The sequence below is a fragment of the Pan paniscus genome, chromosome 10 (assembly GCF_029289425.2).
Source record: "Pan paniscus chromosome 10, NHGRI_mPanPan1-v2.0_pri, whole genome shotgun sequence".
NCBI lineage: Eukaryota > Metazoa > Chordata > Mammalia > Primates > Hominidae > Pan > Pan paniscus.
Window position 1 is genome coordinate 38,073,266 of NC_073259.2, and position 27,692 is coordinate 38,100,957.

Below are 27,692 nucleotides of genomic sequence, written 5' to 3' on the forward strand. Positions count from 1 at the left end.
CTACCGAACTCACGCCTCCGCCAGTGGAGATACACGCTTTCCCTCCCTCTGGGGCTATTGCCATACATAATTCCCAGTTCTCCACCCGCCAGTTCCTCCTAGTCTGTGGGGGATTTCGGGGTGTGGAATCGCTGACGGGAGGAGTTAGCTCGGGCGGGAGCATTGTGGACTGGGTAAGATCTGGCCAGCCGTTCGGTCCTCAGTTTGGGAAGCACCGCGGGACTAAGGCCCAGGTTTCCGCCAGGGTCTTGTGGGGAACCCCTTGGGCCGCCAGACTGGAGCGGAGAGCACAGCGCGGCCAGCTGCGTGAGCCGGGGAGCCGGCGCGCGAGTTCGGGGGTGCAGGGGCTGCTGGGGCCGCCAGGGTGGGGCGGAGGGCGCTGCGGCCGGGGTCCGTTTGCGCGGGGAGCGCCGGGACCAGGACGGCCGCCAGGGAGCGCTGCGGCCTCCAACTCGCCCGCCCCCCGGTAGGCGGGGCCGCGCTCTCCCTGCAGCCGCCGCCGCAGCCGCCGCCTGGGCCGCTCCGTGTCCCCGGTGGAGCCGCCGCCGCCGCCGCCGGGAGCTCGATGCGGACGGAGCCCGGGCCGAGCCATGGGGATCCTCAGCATCACGGACCAGGTCAGCCCTCCTGCCCTTTCCCGCTTCCTCCTTCCAGGGCTCGGCGCTGCCGTCACGCGAGCCCGGGGATGTGCGGCCTAGGCTGGGCCTGAGCCCGGGGCTCCCGCAGCTCCCGCCCCGCCCCATGCCGCGCTCCCCTCAACCGAGCCGGTGTCCTTGGGGACCTGGCAACCGGCGGAGGCACCGCGGGAGCCCGCTCCAGCCAGAATCCCTAGAGTGGAGCCCCTCCACGGACGCCCCCCACTCAAACCTAGGTGCTCCCCCACCCCCACCCCCACACCGGTTCCGCTCCGGCTCCAGCCCGCTCTCAGAATGCCGGTTCTCTCTGCAGCCGCCCCTGGTCCAGGCCATCTTTAGCCGAGATGTGGAGGAAGTGCGTTCCCTACTCTCGCAGAAGGAGAACATCAATGTGCTGGTGAGTTGGGAGCAGGGAGGATGGCGAGACCGGAATCCTGGCTCCCGTGTTCTGGACCCCTCCCCACCGGTGGGGCGGCTCCGTGTCTCCTCTGCTCAGATGAGGCCGCAGTTCTTTCCATCCTGGAGTGAAAGCCTACTCTGCATTTGGGGATGGAGAGCAGGTCAGGCTTGAAGCCCAGATCACTTGGGCTGGGAATGCCCAGGAACGTTGTTCTCTTCTCAACCTCCGGAGTCTGCAGCGCCCCCACCCCTCCTGGAAAAAGGAGCCGGCTTCTCAGCCCATTGGCCCTGACTCCACCCTCCCTAGGTGCTTGCCTTTGACTCCCAGTACCGGGACTTAGGACGCTGCAGAAACTATGGGAAGAGGTTGTGGGGAAGGGCCTGGAGCTCTGAGGCTTGGGCTGGGGTCCTTGATAGCCCCCTTACCCCGCGCCCATAGTCCCTGCTCTTTTTTGCCTTCCCAGGACCAAGAGAGGCGAACTCCATTGCATGCTGCTGCCTACGTAGGCGATGTCCCCATCCTCCAGTTGCTACTGATGTCAGGTGAAAGTGGGGAGCTGGAAGGTGTGGCACATAGGGAGCGAAGGGAGGGGAGGAGTCTTTTTTGATATTCAAGGATTGCTCTCCCGTGCTTGGTCCAGGCGAGGCTCCAGCTCCATTCAGATTTCCTGGCCTGATTACTGGCATCCTTCATACCTCCTCCCCACCTTCCATCAAAATAGGAAATTATATCCCCACAGGTGCTAATGTCAATGCTAAGGACACACTGTGGCTGACCCCTCTTCATCGTGCTGCTGCCTCCCGAAACGAGGTATGCACCCCCACCTTCTTTTACCCTTTCAAAAAGGATAAGTTGCTTAAAGGTGGAGGTTAAGGGTTAAGGAGCCTCAGTCCTCAGCCCTACAAGCTGTTCTACCCCAGGTAGGGAGGAGATCAAATCTTGGCCCCTTCCTCCTACCCTTAGAACTGGCCAGTAAGGGGGCTGAGTGCTGCCAGCTGATGTGACTCAGGAAGAGCTTAACACTGGGCTGGCAGACTGCGGGGGCCCTGCTGCCAGGCCTGAGTGACTCATCCCTCCCTGGGGGGCCACCTTGAGTCTGATCCCCCTCTGGGCACTGAGATTTCTTTTCCTTGTGATGGAGGATGGGTATAGTAATCTGTTGCATCCTTGGCCCTCAAGCAGCTTGAAAGTTGACAGCACAGAGGCCAAACATATTTCATCAGTTGGGTCCTTTATCCTATTCCCATCAGCCCTGAAGACAGGGAAAGGGGGACCTCCTCCTCAGTTCATCACTTCCCTGGCTCCAGCCACCAGGGGGAGGGGCCGAGGCCAGTGGGAATGAGGTGGGTGGTGGTTAGGAGGGGCATTTTAGCTCGGGTTTTGCAAACGAACCAGTATCTGTTTGCTTACTGAGATACTGAAAATAATTTTGGTGCCTATGAGAAGGCTAAAGAGGGTGTTCAGGGCAAGATGTAGCAAGAGCATTTAGTTTTCCTAGAAGTAGTAGGGGGTTGGGATGTGTGGATCTCCACGTGTGGATTTGTTTGGGAATGGATGTATGTGTGAGTGAAGATTTTCAGGGTCTAAGTTGGTGAGTCAGGTGGCTTGAAGAAGAGCAAAGGGTCCTTGTTTTAATCAGCAAGGTAAGGAAGAGCTTAAGTTCTAAGAAGATCCAGAAGATGGAAAGTAGGTATTCAGAGGCTAGGTATGTTGGAAAAATGAGAAGAGATTCTGTTCTGGGGAAGGGGCTGTAGATGCTATGCTGACCTATTCCTCCTTCCATTTCCTGTTGTTTTACCTCCTGCTCCCACTCTCTCTTTTGTCCCCTGCCCATCAACAGAAGGTGCTGGGGCTGCTGCTGGCACATTCAGCAGATGTGAATGCCCGGGACAAGCTGTGGCAGACACCACTGCATGTGGCTGCTGCCAACCGGGCCACCAAGTGTGCTGAGGCTCTGGCACCCCTGTTGAGCAGCCTCAACGTGGCTGACAGGAGCGGGCGCAGTGCTCTGCACCATGCAGTGCATAGTGGGCATCTTGAGGTGAGGACTGTTCCCATCCAGGCCCAGCTGGGGCTTTCCCTTTTCTTACCTTCCTACTCACGTTTCCCTGCTTCTGGGCCCTCAAGCCTGAAGGAGAAGCAGCCCGGATAGTTATATAAACACTTAAGCTGAAGCACTAAATGAATGGTCAGACTAGATTAAAATTCTTAACTTGGACTTCGGGAGGTTGATAAAACCTTGGATTTTGCGTGGAAAATATTTGCATACACGCCTTTCTGAAGAGAGTCCATGTCTTTCAGCACATTTGCAAAGACTTACAAGAGTTTAAGAACCGGCCGGGCACGGCGGCTCACGCCTGTAATCCCAGCACTTTGGGAGGCGAAGGCGGGTGGATCATGAGATCAGGAGATCGAGATCATCCTGGCTAACATGGTGAAACCCTGTCTCTACTAAAAATACAAAAAATTAGCCGGATGTGGTGGCGGCCGCCTGTAGTCCCAGCTACTCGGGACGCTGAGGCAGGAGAATGGCGTGAACCCGGGAGGCAGAGCTTGCAATGAGCCGAAATCATGCCACTGAACTCCAGCCTGGGTAACAGAGCGAGACTCTGTCTCAAAAAAAAAAAAAAAAAAAAGAGTTTAAGAACCACCAGATCACCTGAAGAGACTCCCTTGTTTCCCTTAAAGTTCCAAATCTCTCCAGTATCTCCTCCTTAGTGCCTGCTTCTGCTGTTCCCTCGAGTCCTCCAGGTTGTTTTGCTCATGGAAAAAGGCATTAGGCTGCCTCAGCCTTTTCAGGAGATGAGGCCTCTGCTCTTAGGTAGGTTGAGGGCACGAATCTGGCTCTGAACAGGTGTCTTTCATATCCTGACACAGACGGTGAACCTGCTCCTCAACAAGGGAGCCAGCCTGAATGTCTGTGACAAAAAGGAGCGGCAGCCTCTGCATTGGGCAGCTTTTCTAGGTGAGAGAGAATACACGGGAAAATCAGAAATTTGACATTTAGGATTCCTAGGGCAGGGATGTGGGGTTGCAGCCTTTGAAGAGAGGAGTGTAGGGTCTTAGAGTTTGCCTTCTACTTCCTTTAGAGTGTCTTCTCTTTTCTCAGGGCACTTGGAGGTCCTAAAACTGCTGGTGGCACGGGGAGCAGACCTCGGCTGCAAGGACCGCAAGGGCTATGGGCTGCTCCATACAGCTGCTGCCAGTGGCCAGATTGAAGTGGTGAAGTACCTGCTTCGGATGGGAGCGGAGGTCAGGGCTTTGAGCTCTGGGGTTGGGAACTATGGGCAGCAAGTAGGAGATTATAGTCTGTTACGGAGATATGAGGTATTGGGATGTTGGTATAGTTTTGGGAAGTTGGAAGGACGTGGTAGAGAGGGTCTGAATAATGCTTACCTTAACCATAGTGCCCTTAGTACCTTAGTACCTTGGGTCATAAACCCGAGAGGAAATGAGGCAGTCGTTGGATTTCTGGGATCTGGAGGCTACATGTGCTGGCTTCTACTTTGTTTAAACTGATACCACCTTACTCTCACCCCTGAATATCCAGATCGATGAGCCCAACGCTTTTGGAAACACAGCTTTGCACATCGCCTGCTACCTGGGCCAGGATGCTGTGGCTATTGAGCTGGTGAATGCCGGAGCCAATGTCAACCAGCCGAATGACAAGGGCTTCACGCCACTGCATGTGGCTGCAGTCTCCACCAATGGCGCTCTCTGCTTGGAGCTACTGGTTAATAATGGGGCTGACGTCAACTACCAGGTGCCTGAAGGGATAAGGCTTAGACCAGTGGGGAGCGAAACTTGGATCTAGGGGTCCTGACTGTATCTGGATAGCTCTCTTGGGGAATTATCCACTTGCTTCCTAGGGTAATCAGACCTTGCCAGGGACTCAGGAAAGAGTGAGCTAAGAAGGTGCCATATGACCCTTTTGTCCTTAGAGATATGTCCTTGGAAGGGAGGTAGGGCATTCTCTGTGCTTTGCACTGGAAAAAAAACAAAAACAAAAACCCACCATGTTTCCACAGAGCAAAGAAGGGAAAAGTCCTCTGCACATGGCTGCAATCCATGGCCGTTTCACACGCTCCCAGATCCTCATCCAGAATGGTATGGACCTGGGAGACTTTGTGCTCTCATCCCCTCCTCCCCCAAGGAACTCATTTCTAGAATCTAGGGAGGTTCCTAACTTCCTTCTCCTGCCCTCTTCCAGTAGGATAGGCCCTTGGAACTCTGACCAAGGGACCTGTGGAAATGGCCCTGCTTTGCCCTGCCCAGTCTCCTAAGGCCTAGAAACAGGATAAAACATGTAGAATCCTGGGCCTGGCACCTGATGCATACATAGTAGGCACTCAAATCATGGCTAGCTCGCGAAAGTGGTCTTAAGCCTGAGGTCTGCCTGAGCTTGTGTGTGTGCATCCCCTCACAGGCAGCGAGATTGATTGTGCCGACAAATTTGGGAACACGCCACTGCATGTGGCTGCTCGATATGGACACGAGCTGCTCATCAGCACCCTCATGACCAATGGCGCAGATACCGCCCGGTGAGTCAGGGCCCCGAATCCACTTCTGGGCTGCCCAGATCTGCACAGACTGCTCACATCAACCATGGAGGCACAGATAAGCTTGCCAAAGGGCACCTTGGAGAACCTCCTACCCTGACTCTAGGGTGGTGGTAGGTCACAGAAGAGGTCTTACTTGGTCCCTCCTTGACCCAAGGACTGAGTCCCTCAACTTCTCTCTAGGCGTGGCATCCATGACATGTTCCCCCTGCACTTAGCTGTTCTCTTTGGATTCTCTGACTGTTGTCGTAAGCTTCTTTCCTCAGGTATGTGCTGATGGGCTGGGGATTGGCAGGTGTATAGGAGAGCAAAGGCCTTTCCCTCCCTGCTGAACACTCTCAGATGTGACCTGTGGCTGTTCTGTGCCTCCAGGTCAGTTGTACAGCATTGTGTCTTCACTCAGCAATGAGCATGTGCTTTCAGCTGGGTTTGACATCAATACACCTGACAACCTTGGCCGTACCTGTCTTCATGCTGCTGCTTCCGGAGGGTGAGTTCTCTTTCTCTCTCCCATGCTTTGAGCAGGGAGCTGGGCAAAGGTCTGGGCCCCTCATTCTTGCCTGCCCAGATCTATTCCCCCTCTCACAATGAAAGCAGTCACAGCAGAAAGGGCTTGCTAGTTCCATCCTTCCTTAGCCCCACCCTGGGCCTGTGGCTTCCCTTTGAGGCTGTAACTCTCTTAACACATCTTTCTTTTAGGAATGTTGAATGTCTTAATTTGCTGTTGAGCAGTGGAGCTGACTTGAGGAGGAGGGACAAATTTGGCAGGTATGCTAATATGCAGGGGTAAACATAGGGAATATCTGATTAGAGAAACAAATGGTAGAGGGAGGAAGGGTTGAGATTGGAGAGTTAAATAAGGAGAATGTTACAAAGCAGCATTTGGCTGCACATCTGATTGCATTCGTATCTGTCTCTGATTCTCTTCCCCACCCTCCTTCACTTCTTCCCCAGGACCCCACTGCACTATGCAGCTGCTAACGGTAGCTACCAGTGTGCAGTAACATTGGTGACTGCTGGGGCAGGTGTCAACGAGGCCGACTGTAAAGGCTGCTCTCCCCTCCACTACGCTGCCGCTTCCGACACTTACAGGAGGTGAGGCTACCAGTCTGGTCCTTCTCAGCCCCATTCACCTCCCTGAGCCTGGCCCTAACTTTCTCTCTCTCTTCCCCAGAGCGGAACCCCATACACCTTCCAGCCATGATGCCGAAGAGGACGAGCCACTGAAGGAGTCCCGCAGGAAGGAGGCCTTCTTGTGAGTAGCAGAGAGGGCCCCTAGGATGTGCTTTCCCCAACCCATGCAAGCTCTGGCCCTACTGTCCTCCTACCTAATCTGAACCTCTACCCTATACTGCTGCTGTCCTGCCGGTCAGCCAGCAGTGTGTCTTGAGCCCTCTGGGTGTAGTCCATAGTGGGCAAAGACAAAAGTATGAGATTGAAGCTCAGGAGCTTCAGGGGGAAAAAAAAAACCCAAAAGTATGAGACATAGTTCCTTCCCTAAAGGAATGGATTTTTTTTTTTTTTTTTTTTTTTTTTTTTGGAGACAGAGTCTCACTCTGTTGCCCAGGCTGGAATGCAGTGGTGTGATCTCAGCTCACCGCGCCCGGCTGGTCTTCTTGAGAGGATTAGAAAAGCTAAATGTACAAAATAATTTGTTTATTCCACAAGCATTAATTAAATATTTACTTACTAGGTTCCAAGTACTGTGCTAGATACTAAGGATAAAAGATGAGGCTGGGCGTAGTGGCTCAAGCTTGTAATCCTAGCACTTTGGGAGGCTGAGGTAGGCAGATCACCTGAGGTTAGGAGTTCAAGACCAGCTTGACCAACATGGTGAAACCCCGTCTCTACTAAAAATACAAAAAATTAACCAGGTGTGGTGGCACACGCCTATAATCCCAGCTACTCAGGAGGCCGAGGCAGGAGAATTGCTTGAACCAGGGAGGTGGAGGTTGTAGTGAGCCGAGATCACGCCACTGCACTCCAGCCTGGGCAACCGAACAAGACTCTGTCTCAAAAAAATTAAAATTAAAAATAGGCCAGGTGTGGTGGTTCATGCCTATAATCCCAGCACTTTGGGAGGCCGAGGCAGGCAGATCATCTGAGGTCAGGAGTTCGAGACCAGCCTGGCCAACGTGGTGAAACCCTGTCTCTACTAAAAATATAAAAATTAGCCGGTCACGTTGGCAGGCACCTGTAATCCCAGCTACTCGGGTGGCTGAGGCAGGAGAATCACTTTAACCAGGGAGGTGAAGGTTGCAGTGAGTCAAGATCACGCCAATCCACTCCAACCTGGGCGACAGAGTGAGACTCTGTCTCCAAAAAAACAAATAAATAAATAAAATTAAATAAAAATTTAAAAAGGATGAATTGTCCCAAATTTCTGTCTTTCAAAAGCTAATAATCTATTGGGAAAGATAAATAAAAGGACACGTATGCATACTAATGTAAGATGTTAATGACGGGAAACTAGGTATAGGTTATGTGAGAACTTCCTGTACTATCTTCACAATTTTTCTTTTTCTTTCTTTTTTTTTTTTTTTTTTTTTTAATTAATTTATTTTGTAGGTCAGGGATCTCTCTGTGTTGCCCACACTGGTCTCGAACTCCTGGGCTCAAGCAATCCTCCTGCCTCAGACTCCCAAAGTGCTGGGATTACAGACATGAGCCACTACACCTAGCCCACAATTTTTCTATAAATCTAATAATATTCTAAAACAAAAAGTTTATTTTTTGCTGGGCACGGTGGCACATGCATATATTCCCAGTTATTCAGGAGGCAGGTGCAGGTAAGGCAAGAGGATCATGCAAACCCAGGAGTTTGAGGCTGTAGTGCACTATGATCATGCCTATGAATAGCCACTGCACCCCAGCCTGGGCAGCATAGTGAGACCCCGTCTCTAAAAAAAAAAAACCCCACAAAAATCAGGTAGGCACAGTGACTCATGCCTGTAATTCCAGCACTGAGGTGGGAGGATTGCTTGAGCCCAGGAGTATGAGACCAGCCTGGCTAACACATAATGAGAACTCATCTCTATTTAATTTAATTAAATTTATTTATTTATTTATTTATTTATTTGAGATGGAGTCTTGCTCTGTCACCCAGGCTCTAGTGCAGTTGCGCGATCTCAGCTCACTGCAACCTCTACCTCCGGGGTTCAAGCGATTCTCCTGCCTCTTCCTCCTGAGTAGCTGGGATTACAGGTGCCTATCACCACGCCCAGCTAATTGTTTTTTTGAAGACCGAGTCTCACTCTGTTGCCCAGGCTGGAGTGCAGTGGCATGAACTTGGCTCACTGCAACCTCCACCTCCTGGGTTCAAGCAATTCTGCCTCAGCCTCCTGAGTAGCTGGGACTACAGGTGCACGCTGCCACGCCTGGCTAATTTTTTGTATTTTAGTACAGACGGGGTTTCACCATGTTGCCCAGGCTGGTCTTGAACTCCTGAGCTCAGGCGATCCACCTGCCTTGGCCTCCCAAAGTGCTAGGATTGCAGGCATGAGCCACCACGCCCAGCCTAATTTTTGTATTTTTAGTAGAAACAGGGTTTCGCCATGTTGGCGAGGCTGGCCACGAACTCCTGACCGCGGGTGATCTGCCCACCTCAGCCTCCTAAAGTGCTGGAATTACAGATGTGAGCAACCGAGCCAGGCCCCTGTCTCCATTTAAAATAAGTAAATTAAATAATTTTTTTTTAAGATTTATGTTTTTAAAAAGGACCCTAAAATCCAAGAGGCTCAGCTATTACCTTCAGCAAGTTACTTCTCTATGCCTCAATTTCATCACCCACAGTAAGGATAAAAATAGTATCTACTTCATGGGATCTTTATGAGGATTAAATTATTTAATATACATGAAGTACTTAGAACTGTGCTTGACAGTAAGTGCTACTTTATTATTATTACTACTACTACAACTACTACTAAGGTATGAGAAGACTGCCAAGGGAGCACAGAGGAAGAGGCATCTTCCCCAGGGAAGGCTGGGAAAGGCCTCACAGAGGAGAGAAGCTGGGACTGAGTTTGAGATGAACAGGACTTATTCGGGTGGGCTGGGAGGAGAAAGCATCCTAGGGCAGGGGTTGGCGTGCCTGGAGGTGGGGAAAGCATGTTGGTCAGCAGAAGGCTGATAACTGAACATCATGCTCTAGGTTCTCTAGGAGAGCATTCAGAGGATAAAGGAGGGCATTGAAGCCAGAGGGGTTCAGGGCAGACCTTGAGAAGGTAAAGTGGGTCTGGAGCTGGCATTGAAGAATGGGTAGGATTTAGAGAACCTACCTAGAGCTGAGGACGGGTGGCGGCCAGGTAGGCCTGGAGGGCCTTGGTCCTCTCCTCTGGCCCTCCCAGAACTGTGCCCTCCTGGGCTGGGCCTGTCCCTGCCTCACAGTCTACCCCCGGCTCCCCAGCTGTCTGGAGTTCTTACTGGATAACGGTGCAGACCCCTCCCTGCGGGACAGGCAGGGCTACACAGCTGTGCACTATGCAGCCGCCTATGGCAACAGACAGAACCTCGAACTGGTATGTGTTGGGGCCCGGCCTGCAGGAGGGGAGGCAGGGGCAGGGCACAGGGTTTGTGGATTCCAAAACTAAGGGTTCAATCAAATGTGGTCTTTAGATCCGAGGCTTATTGGGGATTACTGCGAGTCGGGGACTGGGGTACTATCTTGGGAGTTCCAGAGTCTCAGCACCTACTTTCCTGTCCTTTGCAGCTCTTAGAAATGTCCTTTAACTGCCTGGAGGATGTGGAGAGCACCATTCCAGTCAGCCCTTTGCACTTAGCTGTGAGTCCCACGTCTTTTTTCTGTTGCCTTCCTTGTCCTACCTGTTCCCAGGCCCTAACAAAGGTGCCAGCACTTGTGAAGTTATCCTTCCTTCTGCCTTTTTGTGGGAGAGGGGATAAGCACAGTGCAGGGTAGGAAGCCTTAAGGGGCCCAAGGAGCTTGTCAAGGACTAAGACCTTGAGCTTCCCAGGGACCCCAAGAGCAGAGAAGGGGAAGGGAGGAGCAGGGAAGGTCCCGAGCTGTGTGCACTGGTTGCCTGCACCTTGCCAGGCCTACAACGGTCACTGTGAAGCCTTGAAGACGCTGGCGGAGACGCTGGTGAATCTGGACGTAAGGGACCACAAGGGCCGGACCGCACTCTTCCTGGCCACGGAGCGCGGCTCTACTGAGTGTGTGGAGGTGCTTACAGCCCACGGCGCCTCTGCCCTCATCAAGGAGCGCAAGCGCAAGTGGACGCCCCTGCACGCTGCTGGTTAGTGCCCACTTTAGGCTGCTGCCCTACCCTTGCCATGCCAGATCCCTCCTGGATGGGAATGGGGCTGGAAAGTGGAGTAGGGTGAGGAGAATGGAGACTTCAAGCCCTGATTCATAGCTTCCTATCCTCAGAGATTTCTCCCTGGCCCAGGTCTTTCTGTAACATTGACCCCAAGTCCTTTAGGCTTGACCTTGCCTCCCTTCTTCCTCCTGGCCCTGCCCTGACACGGGGTCCCTTTCCCCTAGCTGCCTCTGGCCACACTGACTCCCTGCACTTGCTGATCGACAGTGGGGAACGAGCTGACATCACAGATGTCATGGATGCCTATGGACAGTGAGTGTGGGCCAGGGTGGGGTGCAGGTTTTCCAGTCCTTGCGGGATCCTCACTCCTCCTCCTGCCCTTCTGTAGGACCCCACTGATGCTGGCCATCATGAATGGCCATGTGGACTGTGTACATCTGCTGCTAGAGAAAGGATCCACAGCTGATGCTGCTGACCTCCGGGGCCGCACTGCCCTCCACCGCGGGGTGAGTGAGCTTCTAGGGGGGATTGTTTGCACATGGGCCTCAGTGTGGGAGCATGGGACTCACCAGCAGTAGGGAATCCAATTGTCTAGGAGGCAAGCCAGGATTTTGTGCCGTCTTTTTTTTTTTTTTTTTTTTTGAGACAGGGTCTCACTCCCATTGCCCAGGTTGGAGTGCAGTGACACTATCACAGCTCACTGCAGCCTTGACTTCCTGGGCTCAGGTGATTCTCGCACCTCAGCCTCCTAAGTAGCTGAAAATATAGGCACATGCCATCATGCCCAGCTAATTTTTGTATTTTTTGTAGATATGGGGGTCTTACCATCTTGCCCAAGCTGGTCTTGAACTCCTGGGTTCAAGTGATCCTCCCACCTTGGCCTCCCGAAGTGCTGGGATTACAGGCATGAGCCACCAGACCCACGCTGTGCCCAGGATTTTATTGAGCTTTGTGCTTGCTCCAGGATGAGTCCCTGACGTCCCCAGCTGATTTCCCTGATATCTGTGCTTTGTTTATTATTATTATTATTATTATCATTATTATTATTATTATTGAGATAGAGTCTCGCTCTGTTGCCCAGGCTGGAGTGCAGTGGCGTGATCTCGGCTCACTGCAACCTCCGCCTCCTGGGTTCAAGCGATTCTCCTGCCTCAGCCTCCCGAGTAGCTGGGATTACAGGCGCCTGCCACCACGCCTGGCTAATTTTTGTATTTTTAGTAGAGACAGGGTTTCACCGTGTTAGCCAGGGTAGTCTCAATCTGCTGATGATGAGATCCACCCGCCTTGGCCTCCCAAAGGGTTGGGATTACAGGTGTGAGCCACTGTGCCTGGCCAATATCTGTGCTTTGTAATCACGTACAACTGAGTGCTCACCACCCAGCCTCTACCTGGGATACCCTGCTGGCCCCAACCCATCGCATAATGTCGCCACAACCTAGATCCTCTTCCATGACCACCTGTCCTAAGCTGCCTCCTCCTCCCATAAGATTTTTTGATCCCTTAGTCTCCTTCTCTCCATTTAGTCTTTCCAGTATTAACTCCAGAGCTCCAGTATTAACTCTTAGTATCCTAATTGTCTGCTGGCATAGAGAGAGTCAAGGAGGGAGATGTGGGTCCCTAATACTTAGAATTGTTGTTGTAAAGGGCCGGGCATGGTGGCTCACGTCTGTAATCCCAGCACTTTGGAAGGCCAAGGTGGGCAGATCACCTGAAGTCAGGAGTTTGAGTCCAGCCTGGCCAACATGGTGAAACTTCGCCTCTACTAAAAATACAAAAATTAATTGGGCGTGGTGGTGCATGCCTATAATCCCAGCTACTTGGGAGGCTGAGACAGGAGAATTGCTGGAACCTGGGAGGCAGAGGTTGCAGTGAGCCAAGATCGCACCATTGCACTCCAGCCTGGGTGACAGAGTGAGACTCCGTCTCAAAAAAAAAAAGAATTATTGTTTTAAAGACAAGGATTGAGGCCAGTGGCTCATGCCTGTAATCCCAGCACTTTGGGAGGCCGAGGCAGGCGGATCACGAGGTGAGGAGATCAAGACCATCCTGGCTAACATGGTGAAACCCTGTCTCTACTAAAAATACAAAAAAATTAGCCGGGCATGGTGGCACCTGCCTGTAATCCCAGCTACTTGGGAGGCTGAGGCAGGAGAATCGCTTGAACCGGGGAGGCAGAGGTTGCAGTGAGCCGAGATTATGCCACTGCACTCCAGCCTGGGCGACAGAGCAAGACTCCGACTCCAAAAAAAAAAAAAAAAAAAAAAGACAAGGATTGGAGCCCTGGAAGTGGTTCTTACTCCTGAGCCAGACTCCAGCAACAGGCCAGTGGAAAAGGAGGAGCTTTTCATCCCCCTCACACCCCCATGTTACTCACAGGCAGTGACTGGCTGTGAGGACTGCCTGGCTGCCCTGCTGGACCACGACGCATTTGTGCTGTGCCGAGACTTTAAGGGCCGCACGCCCATTCACCTGGCCTCAGCCTGTGGCCACACTGCAGTACTGCGGACCCTGCTGCAGGCTGCCCTTTCCACAGATCCCCTGGATGCCGGGGTGGATTACAGCGGATACTCGCCCATGCACTGGGCCTCCTACACTGGTACTAGACTGGGGCCTCCACAGGCACAGGAGCGTGTGTTGGAGTGTGTGTAGAGGGGGACAGGTGGGTTGTTGGGGGGGACCTGGGTTGATCTGAATCTGGAAGTGGAATGGAGTGTCAAGACACAGGACAGACAGGGAACCTTGCCGTTTTTCTCCATCACTACTCTTCCTTCCTCGTGCCCAGGACATGAAGATTGTCTGGAGTTGTTACTTGAACACAGCCCGTTTTCATACCTGGAAGGAAACCCCTTCACTCCTTTGCACTGTGCAGTGTAAGTCCCTTCTGCTGCATCAGCCCTTCTCGCGAGGGCCCATGACTTGAGCTTAGGACAGGTAGACTACTTCCCTTGTCCTTCCTGATGACCCCTCCTCCCTCTTCCTCTAGGATTAATAACCAAGACAGCACCACAGAGATGCTACTGGGAGCTCTGGGTGCCAAGATTGTGAACAGCCGAGATGCCAAAGGACGGTGAGTGATGGAAGACTTGGGAAGAATCCCAGTTGCCTCTGGCTTCCCCTTTCTGCTTGGGCAGTATACTCTTCCCTATTTTAATCTACCCTGATCCCTGCCTTACAGGACCCCCCTTCACGCCGCTGCCTTCGCGGACAATGTCTCTGGGCTGCGGATGCTGCTGCAGCATCAAGCCGAGGTGAACGCCACTGACCACACTGGCCGCACTGCGCTCATGACGGCGGCTGAGAACGGGCAGACCGCTGCTGTGGGTGTGTAGGGGCCACTTGTGGAAGGGAGGAGCTCCCCTGGGGCATTTGCAGGATGGGTCAGCCCTGCCTGTGGAGGCTGGCTGGGGCTGGGGTTCAGAAAGCAGGAGGGTTGTCTTTGGATGTCTCGCCATCTGCAGACGGGATGCAAAGTGGAGAGCCAGGATGGCTGCTGCTCTGGAGGGAGGGGTCAGTCCCTCTATCACATTTCTCTTGTAGAATTTCTGCTGTATCGAGGGAAGGCAGACCTTACTGTGTTGGATGAGAACAAGAACACGGCCCTCCACTTGGCTTGTAGCAAGGTACTTACCTGAAGTGATTGGGGGACTGCATAAGGGGCAGAGCTTGATGAAGAGAGGTAGGTCTCGGTTGCAGAGGGGACTGGGGCAGAAGTGAGGATTGTCCAGCCTATCCGACTGGTTGGGCAGCTGTTTGTCCTCCTGTTACTCTCCCCAACTCCTGCCCTGCACCCTGCCACATTTCTACTTCACAAATCTCCACTCTCCGTTCCCCTCCCTCAGGGCCATGAGAAATGTGCCCTCATGATCCTGGCAGAAACCCAAGACCTTGGCCTTATCAATGCTACCAACAGTGCGCTGCAGATGTGAGTGCCTGGGGAAGGGGGCTTCTGGCTGGGGGAGGCCAGTGGGTGATGAAAGAGTGGCCGCTGTTCAGAGGCTCTCTGGAGCCCATTGTATTTGTTCAGCACCCTTGCCACCCTGTCTGGAGGTGGAAGGGCAGCTTAGCATCAAGCTCCTTCTTTTTCCTTTTTTCCAAGGCCACTCCACATTGCTGCCCGGAATGGTCTAGCTTCTGTGGTACAGGCCCTGCTGAGTCGTGGGGCCACAGTGCTGGCTGTGGATGAAGAAGGTGGGTGGGGTCTGGGGCCCCATGCCTCTCTTGGGTTTGGGGTCAGGGACATTCTTCAGGAGGTGACTTCTTAATCTTGCTATACATGGGATTTTCTTCCCAAGGGAACTCTTCAGAGCAGGGAGCCCACACCAGTACTCTGGAGTCTCAGAGGGGAGCCTGCAGGGTCAGGAGGACTCCACACCCTAGGCTTTGACTCCCATGCCCGCCCTTTAACCTGTACTTAGAGAATCTGCCTGTCAGCCTTCCTGGGCCCTCGTCACCCTTGGATTCTGCCGCTGCTGGGTACCTGCCTGCCTTGGCTCCCTCCACAGAGAAGAGACTTCAGGGCTTGGGGGAGGCTGGCTAGGATACAGGACTCTGCCTCAGTTCTCCCCCTTGGCCCTGCAGGTCACACCCCAGCACTGGCCTGTGCCCCCAACAAAGATGTGGCAGACTGCCTGGCCTTGATCCTTTCCACCATGAAGCCTTTCCCACCCAAGGACGCCGTCAGTCCTTTCAGCTTCAGCCTGCTCAAGAACTGCAGCATTGCAGCCGCCAAGACGGTGGGTGGCTGCGGCGCCCTGCCCCATGGGGCCTCCTGCCCCTACAGCCAGGAGCGGCCCGGCGCCATTGGGTTAGATGGCTGCTACTCTGAGTAGCCCCCTCCAGTGTCCCTCCCCCGCCGGTGGCTTGATATCTAATTCTATTTATTTAGAAAAAGTCTAAACATTTAGGGCACTTTAAAGGAGAACACGACTGGGTGGAGGGGGCGGAGGGGAAGGAAGCCCTGGGGAGCAGCTGCTCACCCCTTTGCCACACCATCTTGGCCTGGCAGGGGTCTGGGACTGACAGGGAGCACCCCAGGCCCTTGGTACCCCCAGGGCGACCCCTTCTGCCAAGTGTCCCAAAATGATTGCTAAATGCCTGGCTCCCCCACTCTTTGACTCCATCTCTTGGTTCCCTCTTTCTGCTGCCAGCTCCCCCGACTCTTCCCTGGGGACTCCTCTCTGTGTCCCCCTTCTCCCCTGCCCCTACTGCCAGGCAGATCCCCTCTTCTTCCATACCCATCACTGCCTCCCTGCTCGGCCGGTCCCTCCATCCCCGCAGCAGTGAGAAGCCTTAATTTCTGGTACTGTGTGAGCACTCTGGGGGTGTCCCCCTCCCCCTTCAGGGGCAGCTAGAGGATGAGGGGGGAGGATATTTAGCACTGGGGCCTGGAGCTTTTTCCCCACTTCTGTACCCTATCACCCCTAAAGTTCAAATGCAAAACACTTGAAGCAGCAACTACTGTACCTGGGCCCCAATCCTGCACTCTCCCCTGGCTCCTCATATGCAAATCAAGGGCTGGTTCTGCCCCCACAGCCTGCCCCCTCCCCATTCCCTCCCACTCCTAGCCTGGCCCCTAACCACGCACTTTAACCTTGCTTCTTTCTTTTATCTTCTTTTGGGAGGGCAGAGCCTGTGGTCATTCCTGCCCTGGCTCTCCTTCCCTTGAACTTTGAGGCTTGTCATGAATTTTTAAGTAAGCGTTTTATCCTTTAGGGGAAGAAACAAATTAATTTCCTGCCCATTTCAAAACCACAGCCCTAGTATGTCCACTGTGTTTCAGGCATGTGTTTGCATGTATATGGGGGGAGGGACCATGTTCTTCCTCCTGTGCCGCCAAGCCCATAGTTTATCTGTGCTCCCTATCTGCCTCCACCTTCCGTTATGTCCAAGAGTACCCACTGCCCCAGTCACTCCTGATCTGAAGCCAAAGATGGTAGGAGGGGCAGGGCCGACAAGGGACCGTGGCTACTCGGGACCCAGGCTTCCCCTCCAGTGTGAGGAAGAAGCTCTGACCTAGAGAGAGATGAATAGGTACTGGGGCTTGGTCCCTGCCTTCCCAACAGGGAGGAAAGATGGGATTGAGCTGGGGGCTGCACTGATAAGATTTCTAAAGTCGCACCCCAAAAGCCAAACTGGGCTGGAGTGAAGAGGGGGCAGTTTTCTCTCTAAATGTAGCATTGAATTTGGCCCTGGTCCCTTTAAGTGCTCTGTCCACCCATCTCCTAGCGCAGCCTCCTGGACAGTTGGACCCACTCCTGCAGCCCAGTGTTCCCTTCCTCACACTCAATACCTCAGCCAGGGGCCAAGACACAGAACTTGAATAGAGGTCATGCCCCCTCCGCCCCCACACTGCATCCTTGCCCAGTTTGGCTGCCATCAGTATTGTCCCCTGAGAACTGGACAGGCTTCGTTTACACAGTACAGGGTCTCCCCTGAGGGGGGATCCTTCAGCCTCCCTCCCCTACTCAAGTTTGCTTTATTCACAGTCTTACCCATCTTTTAGTTGTATACCCTGAATGTCTTGCCACCCTTGTCAAGGGTGGGCTGAGGGGAGGGGGGCGTCCCAGGGACCCCCTCCCTCCCCAACGGATACCTTTAACCATACCTCATGCTGGTTTCCAGAAGCCTGGGGTGTTGTCCAAGTCCTTATCTTTTCATGGTCCCTTTTGATCCCCTGTCTCTCTATGTTTTGCTTCTCCCAACCCTCAGTTCCTAAATCATTTCAAGGCTTCCAAATGACCATTATTGATGAGAAGGATTGTGCAGCTTTTAGTTTTTATTTTTATTTTCAAAGCCAAAGGGCCTTGTGACGCCCCTCTTGCCCACCTCCCTCCACACCGTGTCCTCCCCTATATGACAATCAATGTGACCTCTCTTAAGGGCTGCAGCCCCCATCCCCAACCCTGCTGGCTCTGCAAAGCTTGCCTTCCCTTCAATTCTCTCTCCTGAAATCTTCCCATTCCACCCCCTCCCTCTCATCTTGGTGCTGGGAATTAGGTGGTGGGGGGCAAGGGGAGTGAGAAGATGGGTCCTCCAGAGAGAACTTGCCGGGTGTGAGTCGTGTTCTCCTTTCGTGATGTTTGGTGATGGCGGGAAGCATCTGAGTGTCAGAGCCCCGTTGTCTTGCTAGATGAGATTTCTGGGGGCTGTCTGCGCCCTGCTGCCCTCAGCGCACTGTCAGCAGTGCTGGGAGGTGGTGGGGAGTCCTCTGTCCCTCCATATGTGGCTGTGAGGAAGCCTGGGGGACAAGCAGCCTCCTCTCCTTATGCCAAAGGAAACCCCACGCCCCACCCTGGGCTCCCCAGCCCTAGTGTTTTTTGAAGCATTTTGACCATTCTCATGGCCACTGCATATTTATTTTAATGTTAAGATTTTTTTTAAACCTCTTTGACTTAAACGGGTGTGGAGAAGTAAAACAGGCAGAATGCCCCCCAGTCTTCATGGGGGAGGGCGGGGAGGGAACAGCGCCTTCCCTTTGCCCTCCCCCTCCCCCCTCTCCCCACCGCAGCCCTAAAGCACTTGCTTCAAGTAATAAGCACTTTTGTGAAAAGGCCTATTTTAAGCGAGGACCCTGGGAGCAGCCCCAGGTCCCAGCAAAGGAAACAGAGCGAGGGCGACATAGGAGACAGGGAAACAGACGTGTGAATCAGAGGGTGAGATGGAAAGAGCCAGTTTTTAGTTTCTGATTTTGGGGGAGCTATTTCTGATTGGGCGGTGGCTCTGGTAGGGTCATATACTATCCTTCAGAAAAACGAATGGCACAAACTGTGGGTCCCAGGAAGGACCAGCAGACCCGGGTCACTGCCACTGTCCACTGAGACTGACGGGCCACCTCCCCTGCCCCGTGGCCCCCTGAGCCATAGGACTGCTGAAAACCACTGAATGTACAGCCCAGGTTGGGGTGGGGAGCAGCCCCTGGGGGAGGGGGCTTCTCCTTTTGTTTGGTGCTGTGGGGCGTGGGAGAGAAAAGACTGAGGGACTGCCACCCCACGTAGATGTGTTTCTTGGGGTGGAGGGGCTGAGGAGGGCCTACCTCCCTCTCCAACCCCAGCCATGGCCCCTCTTCCTTCCTCACCCCTATCCGTTTTGACTGTAAGTCCAGCTCACCTTTGCCTTCAATATGTAACCAAAGGAAAACTCAATACTGTTTCCACCACTGTCTGCCCACCCGAGCACCTTCTTACTCCCTGGACCTAGAAGGGGAGAAGAGGCTGGGGGTGGGGTGGATGGGGCCAGAGTGAACGGTTCTACAGCTGTATCCCCAGAACCTCCTCCAGGGTCTTGGAAGGAGTCCTGAGAGGTGGGATTGGGGCCGGGCTGGCAGGGCTGAGTTTGCGCACTGTGTATCTTATGCACATGAGTGTTTTTGTCTAAATGACTCCAGTGACTGCTCCAGCGGGGAGGCCCCTTCCTCCTTCCCTCTCAGCCATTTCTCACCCACTTCCCATACCCAGTGTTCATCCCCTACCTCCCCTTCCCACCGCAAAGGAAAATAGCCTTACAGACCCTAGCCCAGAAACCCTACTCCTGGGGCAAACCAGTATGGGCCCCCATCCCGCCTAGTTTGAACCCTACCTTTTAAGAAGGAGGGATAAGGAACAAAGCAGCCCCTTCCCCTCTAATTGTGGTGGCTCCAGCCTTCTGCAACCTTGACCCAGGTTGGGCAAGGGCGGAGGTGAGGAATCTTTGAGGACCAAGCCCAGTGGTCTGGGAATCGGGAGGTAGAGAGGGAAGGGTCTGCCTTGGGGGCTCCCTCCTCCCAACCCAACCCCTAGAGAAGCGACCAAATCCCAGAGATGGGGTGAAGCTGGGGTGGGGAGGGTCTGCTCTTTGAATTACTTGAAGGTACTGACTCCAAGGCTGCTGTTGCCCACTTAGGTGTGAGGGGGACACTGTCACTGCATTTGGGAGGGCAGAGGGTGGCGGGTAACCAGAGGATCCACCTTGGCCCTCACCCACTCCTGCTAGGCCCTTTCCCTGGGGAATCTGGAAGCCTGACTTTGCCCCCAGGGAAGTTGGGGACCGCCTTCCCTCCCTTCTCCACCTCTCACTCTGGGCACCCTCTCCAATTGCACTAAAGTAGCTGTTGTGCCAGTCTGCCCCCCACAAGGGGGGAGGTCTCTGCTTCCAGTCTTCTTCCCCCGCTGCCTCCGCTCCCACCCTGGACAATCTCCTTGTTTCCCTTGTGTTCCTGGATAGCTCAGCTTTGTATGTGTGTTTGGGGGGTGGGGGTGGGTTCTGGCTTGAGTGGGTTTGGCAGGGGTTTGGGAAGGGTTAGGGGAGGATGGAGGATGAAGTCTCCTACCCCCTTCTCCAGCTCCAGGCCACAGAAGCCTGGGAAGGGAGGGTGCCTACTCTCGCTGCTGTGTGTCTTGCAGATGTGCCAAAATGGGGGTGGGTGGGAGGGGAGGGTGCCTGGCAGAGCAGCCCCTGGGGTGGCTCTCTCAAAGCAATATAGTTCCCCTTCGGGGGACAGCAAGACAGGGGAGAGGGTTGGGGTGGGGACCTGGGGGTTCCCCATGTACAGCTATGTATATTCAGGGGTGTTCTCCGTCTGGTACCCGCTGTGGGCATCTATGTGTGTGTGAACCTCCCCTTCCCCATGCCCTGCATGACCTGTGATGCTGCAGACACCACCATCCTGTGTGCAGGTGTGTGTTGGGGGGCACGGAGGGGCATGTTCCATGTCCTGTTGCACCCTCCACCCTGTGACCCATGTACTCGGTTGTAGGAAGTAAAGAGAACTGAGCACAATTCACTGGATTCTAGTGGAATCTTTCTCTAAGCAATTTTCCCATTCCTGCCTCTCCCTGCCCCGGAACCACCTGTGGTGCTAGTGTTGGGATCGGGGGCGTTTAACGCTGGTGGGCAGCAATAAGGGGCAGACGTGCCCAGATGCCTGCATCCCCAGGGTGCCGAGGGCAGCAGGAAAAAGTGGGGACCTCGGTGCATTTGCCCCACCCCTCCCTTCCCTGGGCTAAAGCACAATGTTCTCCCCGCAGATTAATGACCCTGCACCCTCCAGGCCCCTACTCACATCCTCCCCCAACCGGCTTCGGGTCCTCCCACCACACTCTGGTTTTCTATGCTGTTTTGGTGCAAGTACAACTGTCGTAGTCATGGCTTTGGGATGGGTTCTGTTTATTAAAATCCTATTGCTCCTACTGGCCCTGTGTCCCGCCTCCATTCCTGTGGTTGGGGGGAAGGAAGGGCAACCCGACCCCTTTCCACTGGCCCCATCAGCCCTCAGTGGTCACGGGCAGTAGCCGCTCCTCCAGCAGGGTTATGGCAAGCATGAGGCCGCCCCCCAGCAGCAGCCCCAGCCCCTGCAGGAGCACATGGGGCGTAGGCAGGGGCTCCGGAGGACGAAGCAGGGCTGGTAGCTGAAAGAAAAAGAGGATGTCAGGATTCTGGCCTTGCCCCTGACCTCTCAACTCCAGAGGAATGGTGTCAGAAAGCATCAGCAGCCCCCACCCAAACACCTTAGTCCCTTGTTTCTCAGACTTTTGCGGGCCTATGGTCTGACGCCCTTCCAGGAGCTAATGGTAGAGGCGGAGGGACTGCTACCTCCCTCTCCACTCCCGCCTCCCCACTGCCCTTGATTTCTCTGCTCTACCCGACATCTCTCACCATGTCCACAAGGGCCACATAGAGGAAGACCCCAGCAGTGACCCCAAACACCCAGGGAGTGAGGGGGACAGGGCCCAGGCTGAGCCCCACCCCCAGGACTGCACCCCCCAATCCCAGGGCTCCAGACACGAGGCTCAGCAGCAGCAGCCGCCGAAAGGACAGCCCTGACTGGAGCAGCATGGCAAAGTCACCTATTGGAGACAGAGGACAGGATGGGAGGGAGTAAGCTGGGGTGCCCCTCATCCATGCCACCCACCAGCCTCCAAGCTCTACCCCTTGGAGCTGTCTCCTTTCTGGAGTCCGCCCCACCCTGCTCCTGCCATTCCTACCCAGTTCGTGGGGCAGCTCATGGCAGAAGACCGCTAAGGTGGTACTGAGGCCACTGGAGAAGCCATCAGAGAAGGCAGCACCTGGGGCCAGCAGGGTCGGAAGTTGACAGTCCGGAAGAAAAGTCTCCTCAGAAGCAGGTTCCTGTGTTCCGTGGTCCTCCCGTCCTCTCCCCATCTTCCTGACGGCCCTCTCCTAGCCCCAGCTGATAACTAGGAGCCCTGGCCTCCCCTCAGACCTGCTTCCCTCCGTTCCCACCCCTCACACCTATGGCCAGCCCATCAGTGAGGTTGTGTAGACCATCTCCCAGGAGGACCATCCACGTGATATCAGCGCCACCCTGGTGCCCATGACTGTGGCCTTGGTGCCCAGGAGGGGCCAGAGCTGGTGGGTGCTGGCTGTTCTGCTCCCTCTGGCCCTGAGCCCCTGGCTCTGCGGGAAGAAGCACAGGACAGTGTTGGTGGCTGCAAGTAAGGACTGTGAGCTTGGAACCTACTCTTCAAATTTTCTCCTCTAGTCACCTGGAGCTGCCTGTAGGGGCTGAAGGGCCATCCCACTGCCATTCTCCGGATCCAAGTTGCGTGTTTCGAGATTCCTTCGTTTTCGCCTGCAGCATCTCTGAAATAGGAGGGCATCCCTCCTGGTGGAGGAGGCAGCAGAGCCAGGGACTAAGGGGAAGCCAGGCCACAAGCTGGGAAGATGAACACCTGGTTCCACCTCTGGCACCTGGGATGTTCTTTGGCCTCTACCTTCTTCCCAAGTTGGCACCTCCCCTCTGTTTCTTGTTGACTTGAGCTCAGAATAGGATGCCATTTGGCCAGAAGTCCTGGGTCTGTGCTTAAGGAGCCCCTACCCACTCCCTGTTAGCCGATAGGTCCTGCACACCAGGCAAATGTCAGAGATCCAAGAGCACACACTGCTCCTCATCTCTTGGCTTTTTGGCCCAGTTTTTGTTGTTGTTGTTGTTGTTTTTGAGATGGAGTCTCGCTCTGTCACCTGGGCTGGAGTGCAGTGGTGCCATCTTAGCTCGCTGCAACCTCCACCTCCCAAGTCAAGCAATTCTCCTGCCTCAGCCTCCTGAGTAGCTGGGATTACAGACACGCACCACCACGCCCAGCTAATTTTTGTATTTTTAGTAGAGACAGGGTTTCACCATGTTGGTCAGGCTGGACTCGAACTCCTAACCTTGTGATCTGCCCGCCTTGGGCTCCCAAAGTGCTGGGATTACAGGCGTGAGCCACCGCGCCTGGCCTGGCCCAGTTCTTGACTGGGACTCTGGTCTCAGCAGAAGGAGGAGAAAAGGGTATCACTCACTGGCCTGAGCCCTCGGTGCCGCAAAAGCCCCAGCATGTTCTCCAGCACAAAGAGCAGGAAGAGGCCTCCGAGCACTGACAGCCCCGGGCCCAGGTCCTTCTCTGGTAGTCCGCCAGGTCCTGCGTGCCGCCCTTCTTGTGCCTGACAGAGAGAAGGTCAGGGCAGACTCTGGAAGCCCCTATACCCAACAACATCCCCTTGCATGGATGGTGGCAAGCCTTCGCTCATATGCTCTACTAGAAGGCAGCTGTGGGCTGAAGCCAGGATCTGGGAGTAGGATATGGGAGCTGATGGAAAGGCGGAGGGGATGTCCTATGGCTGGGGACACCTTAGATCCATGGAGGCCAGGGGTACAAGGAAGGGGCTTCACATACATGCGGTAGCAGATGTAGCAGTGCATCCCCACAAAGAGTGCCCACCGCCAGGGCCCCCAGGAAGCCCAGCAAGGGCCGTAGTAGACGAGGTCCCAGGAGCCGCAGCAGCAGCAGGGATAGGGGAGAAGGGAGGCTGAGCAACAGGACTGCCAGGGCACTCTGAAGCAGGGCTGGGGAGAATCAGGGGCTGAAGTTAGGTCAGGGCAGGAGGAGGGTCCCACACGTAAGGTGGAGCAGAGAGAACACTACAAGGAGAGGCAGGACCCCAGTGAGCCTCCTTTTTGGCATGGGCCCCACTTCCAGGATTCAGGGTGTCCCCCACCCACTCCTACTTGCTGACCAGATAGTAGATCCCCTGGGGGTGCAGGGGCCGGAGCGCCGATGCAGACGCGGCTGTCGATCTGATAAAGCAGGGCTGGGCACAGCAGAGCAAACTGACGAGGGGTCAGAGGAGCAGCGGGGCTCAAGCCAAAATTGACCAGCAGCTGGGAGCCGTTCAGACACTGGAGAGTTGAGGGTCATACATTGGAGAATCACCAGGAACTATGACTCAGATCTTTAACACCTGGCCAGGTGTAGTGGCTCACACCTATAATCCCAGCCCTTGAGAGGCCCAGGCGGGTGGATCATCTGAGGTCAGGAGTTTGAGACCAACCTGGCCAACATAGTGAAACCCTGTCTCTACTAAAAATACAAAAATTAGCTGGGGATGAGCCGGGTGCAGTGGCTCACGCCTGTAATCCCAGCACTTTGGGAGGCTGAGGTGGGTAGATTGCCTGAGCTCAGGAGTTCGAGACCAGCCTGGGCAACATGGTGAAACCCTGTCTCTACTAAAATACAAAAAATTAGCTGGGCATGGTGGCGTGCACCTGTGATCCTAGCTACTCAGGAGGCTGAGACAGGAGAATCGCTTGAACCCAGGAGGCAGAGGTTGCAGTGAGCCGAGATTGCACCAGTGCACTCCAGCCTGGGCGACAGAGTGAGACTCCATCTCAAAAAAAAAAAAAAAATTAGCTGGGGATAGTAGTGAACACCTATAATCCCAGCTACTCGGGAGGCTGAGGCAGGAGAATTGCTTTAACCCAGGAGGTGGAGGTTGCAGTGAGCCAAGATCACGCCATTGCACTCCAGCCTGGGTGACAGAGTCAGACTCTACCTCAAAAAAAATATATATATATATATTTAACACCTGTCCTTCCATTGCATAGACTCCTGGGTCTCTCCCAGGGTCCCCTTTGCTCCTACTGGCAGGTACCTTGGGGACTGGGGCCAAGGGTACTTATAATCAATGTGTATTATTAGTGAATATTCAGTCCAATGCAGGTATTCAATTTGATGCAAACTGGGTGCTAGTGAGCATTGTCATCATCTTCCCTGCAAACTCTGATCATTTCAATCATTTTGTTGATTTGATAAATGAAGCTGGTTGGAAAACTAGAGCTCTCCATGCCAGAATCTTAAAAGGGAAAAGACCCTGAAATGCCATCTAACCTCCCTCTCAACAGCCCTGTCGATGTTCATCCAGCCTCAGCTTGAATGCTTCCTGCAATGGGCACTCACTGGACCTCCATCAGGGTTAGGCAGCTTTGTCTGCCCTCTGGTGTAAGTGGAATATATTCTCTGTCTTTCTGGATGAAGACAGCCATCCATTCCCTGCAGGTCTCCTCTCCAGGTGACCATCCAGATCCTACCCTGGGCTGCTTCTCTAGATTCTCTGCTTTGCCATCTATTCCCCTAAACTGAGTCTTGGAGCTCTGGATATGGGCTCACCTGCTCTGATCCCAGAGGGAACATAGTTCACTATTGAAATAACATCCCCTAAGACCACAGTGAGATATTTTATTTTATTTTTTTTTTTATTTTTTTTTTTATTTTTGAGACAGAGTCTCGCTGTGTTACCCAGGCTGGAGTGCAGTGGTGCAATCTCGGCTGACTGCAATCTCCGCCTCCTGGGTTCAAGTGATTTTCCTGCCTCAGCCTTCTGAGTAACTGGGATTATAGGCATGTGCCACCACGCCCAGCTATTTTTTTTTTTTTTTTTTTGAGACAGAGTTTCCCTCTTGTTGCCCAGGCTGGAGTGCAAATGGCGCCATCTTGGCTCACTGCAACCTCTGCCTCCCAGGTTCAAGCAATTTTCTCACCTCAGCCTCCTGAGTAGCTAGGATTACACACACCTGTTACCACACCCGGCTAATTTTTGTATTTTTTAGTAGAGATGGGGTTTCACCATGTTGGCCAGGCTGGTCTCGAACCCCTGACCTCAGGTGATCCACCCACCTCGGCCTCCCAAAATGTTGGGATTACAGGCGTGAGCCACCACGCTTGGTCCACGTTGGGATTTAAAAACAAAACAAAACAAAAAACTACTGATTATTTAAACATTTCAGGCCATCTAATCCCATGGCTCCTTCCCCTCTAGAGACCGTCAGACTCACATCCTCATTCAGGTGGTCAGCCAATGAGTGGTCCAGCAACAGAAGCCTGTGAAAGAGGTCCAGGCCCGAGGGGGCTGGCCCACGGGGTAGGTGAGGGGCCTTTGACTCTTCCAGGTCACCCCACCCTGAGGGACCCAGAGGCATCCCTGCCCAGACATCCACACTCAGCTCAGGGTTCTGTGGCCTGGAATGGATGAGACAGCAAGTCAGCCTCCCTTGTGTTCTCTATCAACCCACTTTGAGAGGCTCCCAGGGATTTTAGGGGGAATGGGGGGACTAGCCACTGACTGGAGATCCTGGGACCCAGAAACCATGGAATGTCATTCTTAGGAAGATCTGTGAGTTGTCCATTTTCTGCCACTGGGGGGGACAGAAAAAAAAGGACGACAACCAAAAGGGCTACGAATGGCTGGGCACGGTGGCTCACGCCTGTAATCCCAGCACTTTGGGAGGCTGAGGTGGGTGGATCACCTGAGGTTGGAAGTTCGAGACCAGCCTGACCAATATGGTGAAACCCCGTCTCTACTAAAATTGCAAAAATTAGCCCGGCGTGGTGGTGTGTGCCTGTAATCCCAGCTACTCAGGAGGCCGAGGCAGGAGAATCGCTTGAACCGGGGAGGCGGAGGTTACAGTGAGCCAAGATCACACCACTGCACTCCAGCCTGGGCGACAGAGCGAGACTCCGTCTCAAAAAAAAAAAAAAAGAAAAGAAAAGAAAAAAGAAGGCTACGAATTTGGAGCCAAATCAGCCCAGAGACACTGAACAGTGATACTAAGAGCAAGAAATTTAAGGGCTTAGAGATTTGGAGGAGGAGAGAATTAGAAGGCAACGGAGGGCTAGGGTGGTAGTTCACATCTGTATTCCCAGCACTTTGGGAAGCTGAGGCAGGCAGATCGCTGAGCTGAGCCCAGGAGTTTGAGACCAGCCTGGGCAACACAGCGAAACCCTTGTCTCTGTAAAAAATTTTAAAAATTAGCCGGCTGTGGTGGTGTGTGCCTGTGGTCCCAGCTGCTCAGGAGGCTGAGGTGGGAGGATGGCTTCAGCCTGGGAAGCAGAGGTTGCAGTGAGCCGTGAATGTGTCACTGCACTTTAGCCTGGGTGACAAAGCGAGACCCCCAGTCTCAAGAAAAGAGAGAGAAGGCAATAGAAGCATGAGAGGTTTTGAAGAGATACCAAGGAGCTCGGTTCTGAAGAATTTGTAACTCCAGGGATCTCGTGAGGAAGCCAGAACAAGGCAACTGGGGGCAAGCACTGAGAGGACCTGGGAGATGTGGCCCTGTGGAGTGGAGGAAGGGGTCAGTACCTGTGTGTGGAATTGTCTGCAGCTGGGGATGCAGCCCGTCCAGTCAGAGGCCCATGCTGTCCCAGGCGAAGCCCCTGAACTCGGCCTAGCCCCAGGCTGTGGAGAAGCCGCGCCAAGCCCCCTGCAGTCAGCGTCCCATTCTCTCCGTACAGGCCAAACAGCTGGGCCAGGTAATGGTTCTGCTCCTGCTCAGCAGGGCCCAGGTTGGGGACTGAGCCCCCTACCCAGCCTAAGACGACCCACACACAGAAGCCGGCCAGCAGATGACTCACTGGGGACCCCATCATTGGTGAGGGGAATGGCTTAGGGGCTCAGGTTCTGGCTCCTATTCTCCCCGAAACATCCTGAGGACTGTGCCCTGGAAGAATGAGGAATGGGCTGGAGCTGCTGCTCTGCTCTCCAGCTCAGGTCCATGGGGGAGCCAGAGCTCCTTGCACCT

General features: G+C 54.1%; 2 protein-coding genes across 3 annotated transcripts in view; one reads left to right on the forward strand and one right to left on the reverse strand.

Annotated features, from left to right (window-relative positions):
• On the forward strand, positions 1 to 21,033 carry ANKRD52 (ankyrin repeat domain 52). Its single transcript, XM_034935662.3, has 29 exons — positions 1 to 173; positions 471 to 617; positions 949 to 1,032; positions 1,499 to 1,577; positions 1,775 to 1,845; positions 2,876 to 3,076; positions 3,913 to 4,000; positions 4,145 to 4,287; positions 4,586 to 4,798; positions 5,064 to 5,142; positions 5,462 to 5,576; positions 5,778 to 5,860; positions 5,967 to 6,084; positions 6,294 to 6,362; positions 6,549 to 6,689; positions 6,769 to 6,849; positions 10,000 to 10,111; positions 10,303 to 10,374; positions 10,645 to 10,846; positions 11,095 to 11,182; positions 11,259 to 11,376; positions 13,247 to 13,466; positions 13,653 to 13,740; positions 13,854 to 13,937; positions 14,046 to 14,191; positions 14,408 to 14,490; positions 14,710 to 14,792; positions 14,967 to 15,058; positions 15,449 to 21,033. Exons 2-29 carry the CDS (start codon positions 591 to 593, stop codon positions 15,697 to 15,699), a joined length of 3,231 nt encoding a protein of 1,076 aa, XP_034791553.1. The 5' UTR covers positions 1 to 173; positions 471 to 590; the 3' UTR covers positions 15,700 to 21,033.
• The window catches only part of SLC39A5 (solute carrier family 39 member 5), a 7,997-nt gene continuing 1,072 nt past the window's right edge, over positions 20,768 to 27,692 (reverse strand). For both annotated transcript variants that reach the window (XM_057299425.1, XM_003824919.5), the window contains 10 exons: positions 27,254 to 27,611; positions 25,950 to 26,133; positions 23,855 to 24,017; positions 23,515 to 23,684; positions 23,141 to 23,281; positions 22,348 to 22,444; positions 22,094 to 22,258; positions 21,829 to 21,909; positions 21,500 to 21,690; positions 20,768 to 21,252 (listed from right to left, as the gene is read on the reverse strand). In XM_057299425.1, coding sequence (XP_057155408.1) covers positions 21,109 to 21,252; positions 21,500 to 21,690; positions 21,829 to 21,909; positions 22,094 to 22,258; positions 22,348 to 22,444; positions 23,141 to 23,281; positions 23,515 to 23,684; positions 23,855 to 24,017; positions 25,950 to 26,133; positions 27,254 to 27,540 — 1,623 coding nt within the window. In that variant the 5' untranslated portion in view covers positions 27,541 to 27,611 and the 3' untranslated portion in view covers positions 20,768 to 21,108. The remainder of the gene's footprint in view (positions 21,253 to 21,499; positions 21,691 to 21,828; positions 21,910 to 22,093; positions 22,259 to 22,347; positions 22,445 to 23,140; positions 23,282 to 23,514; positions 23,685 to 23,854; positions 24,018 to 25,949; positions 26,134 to 27,253; positions 27,612 to 27,692) is intronic.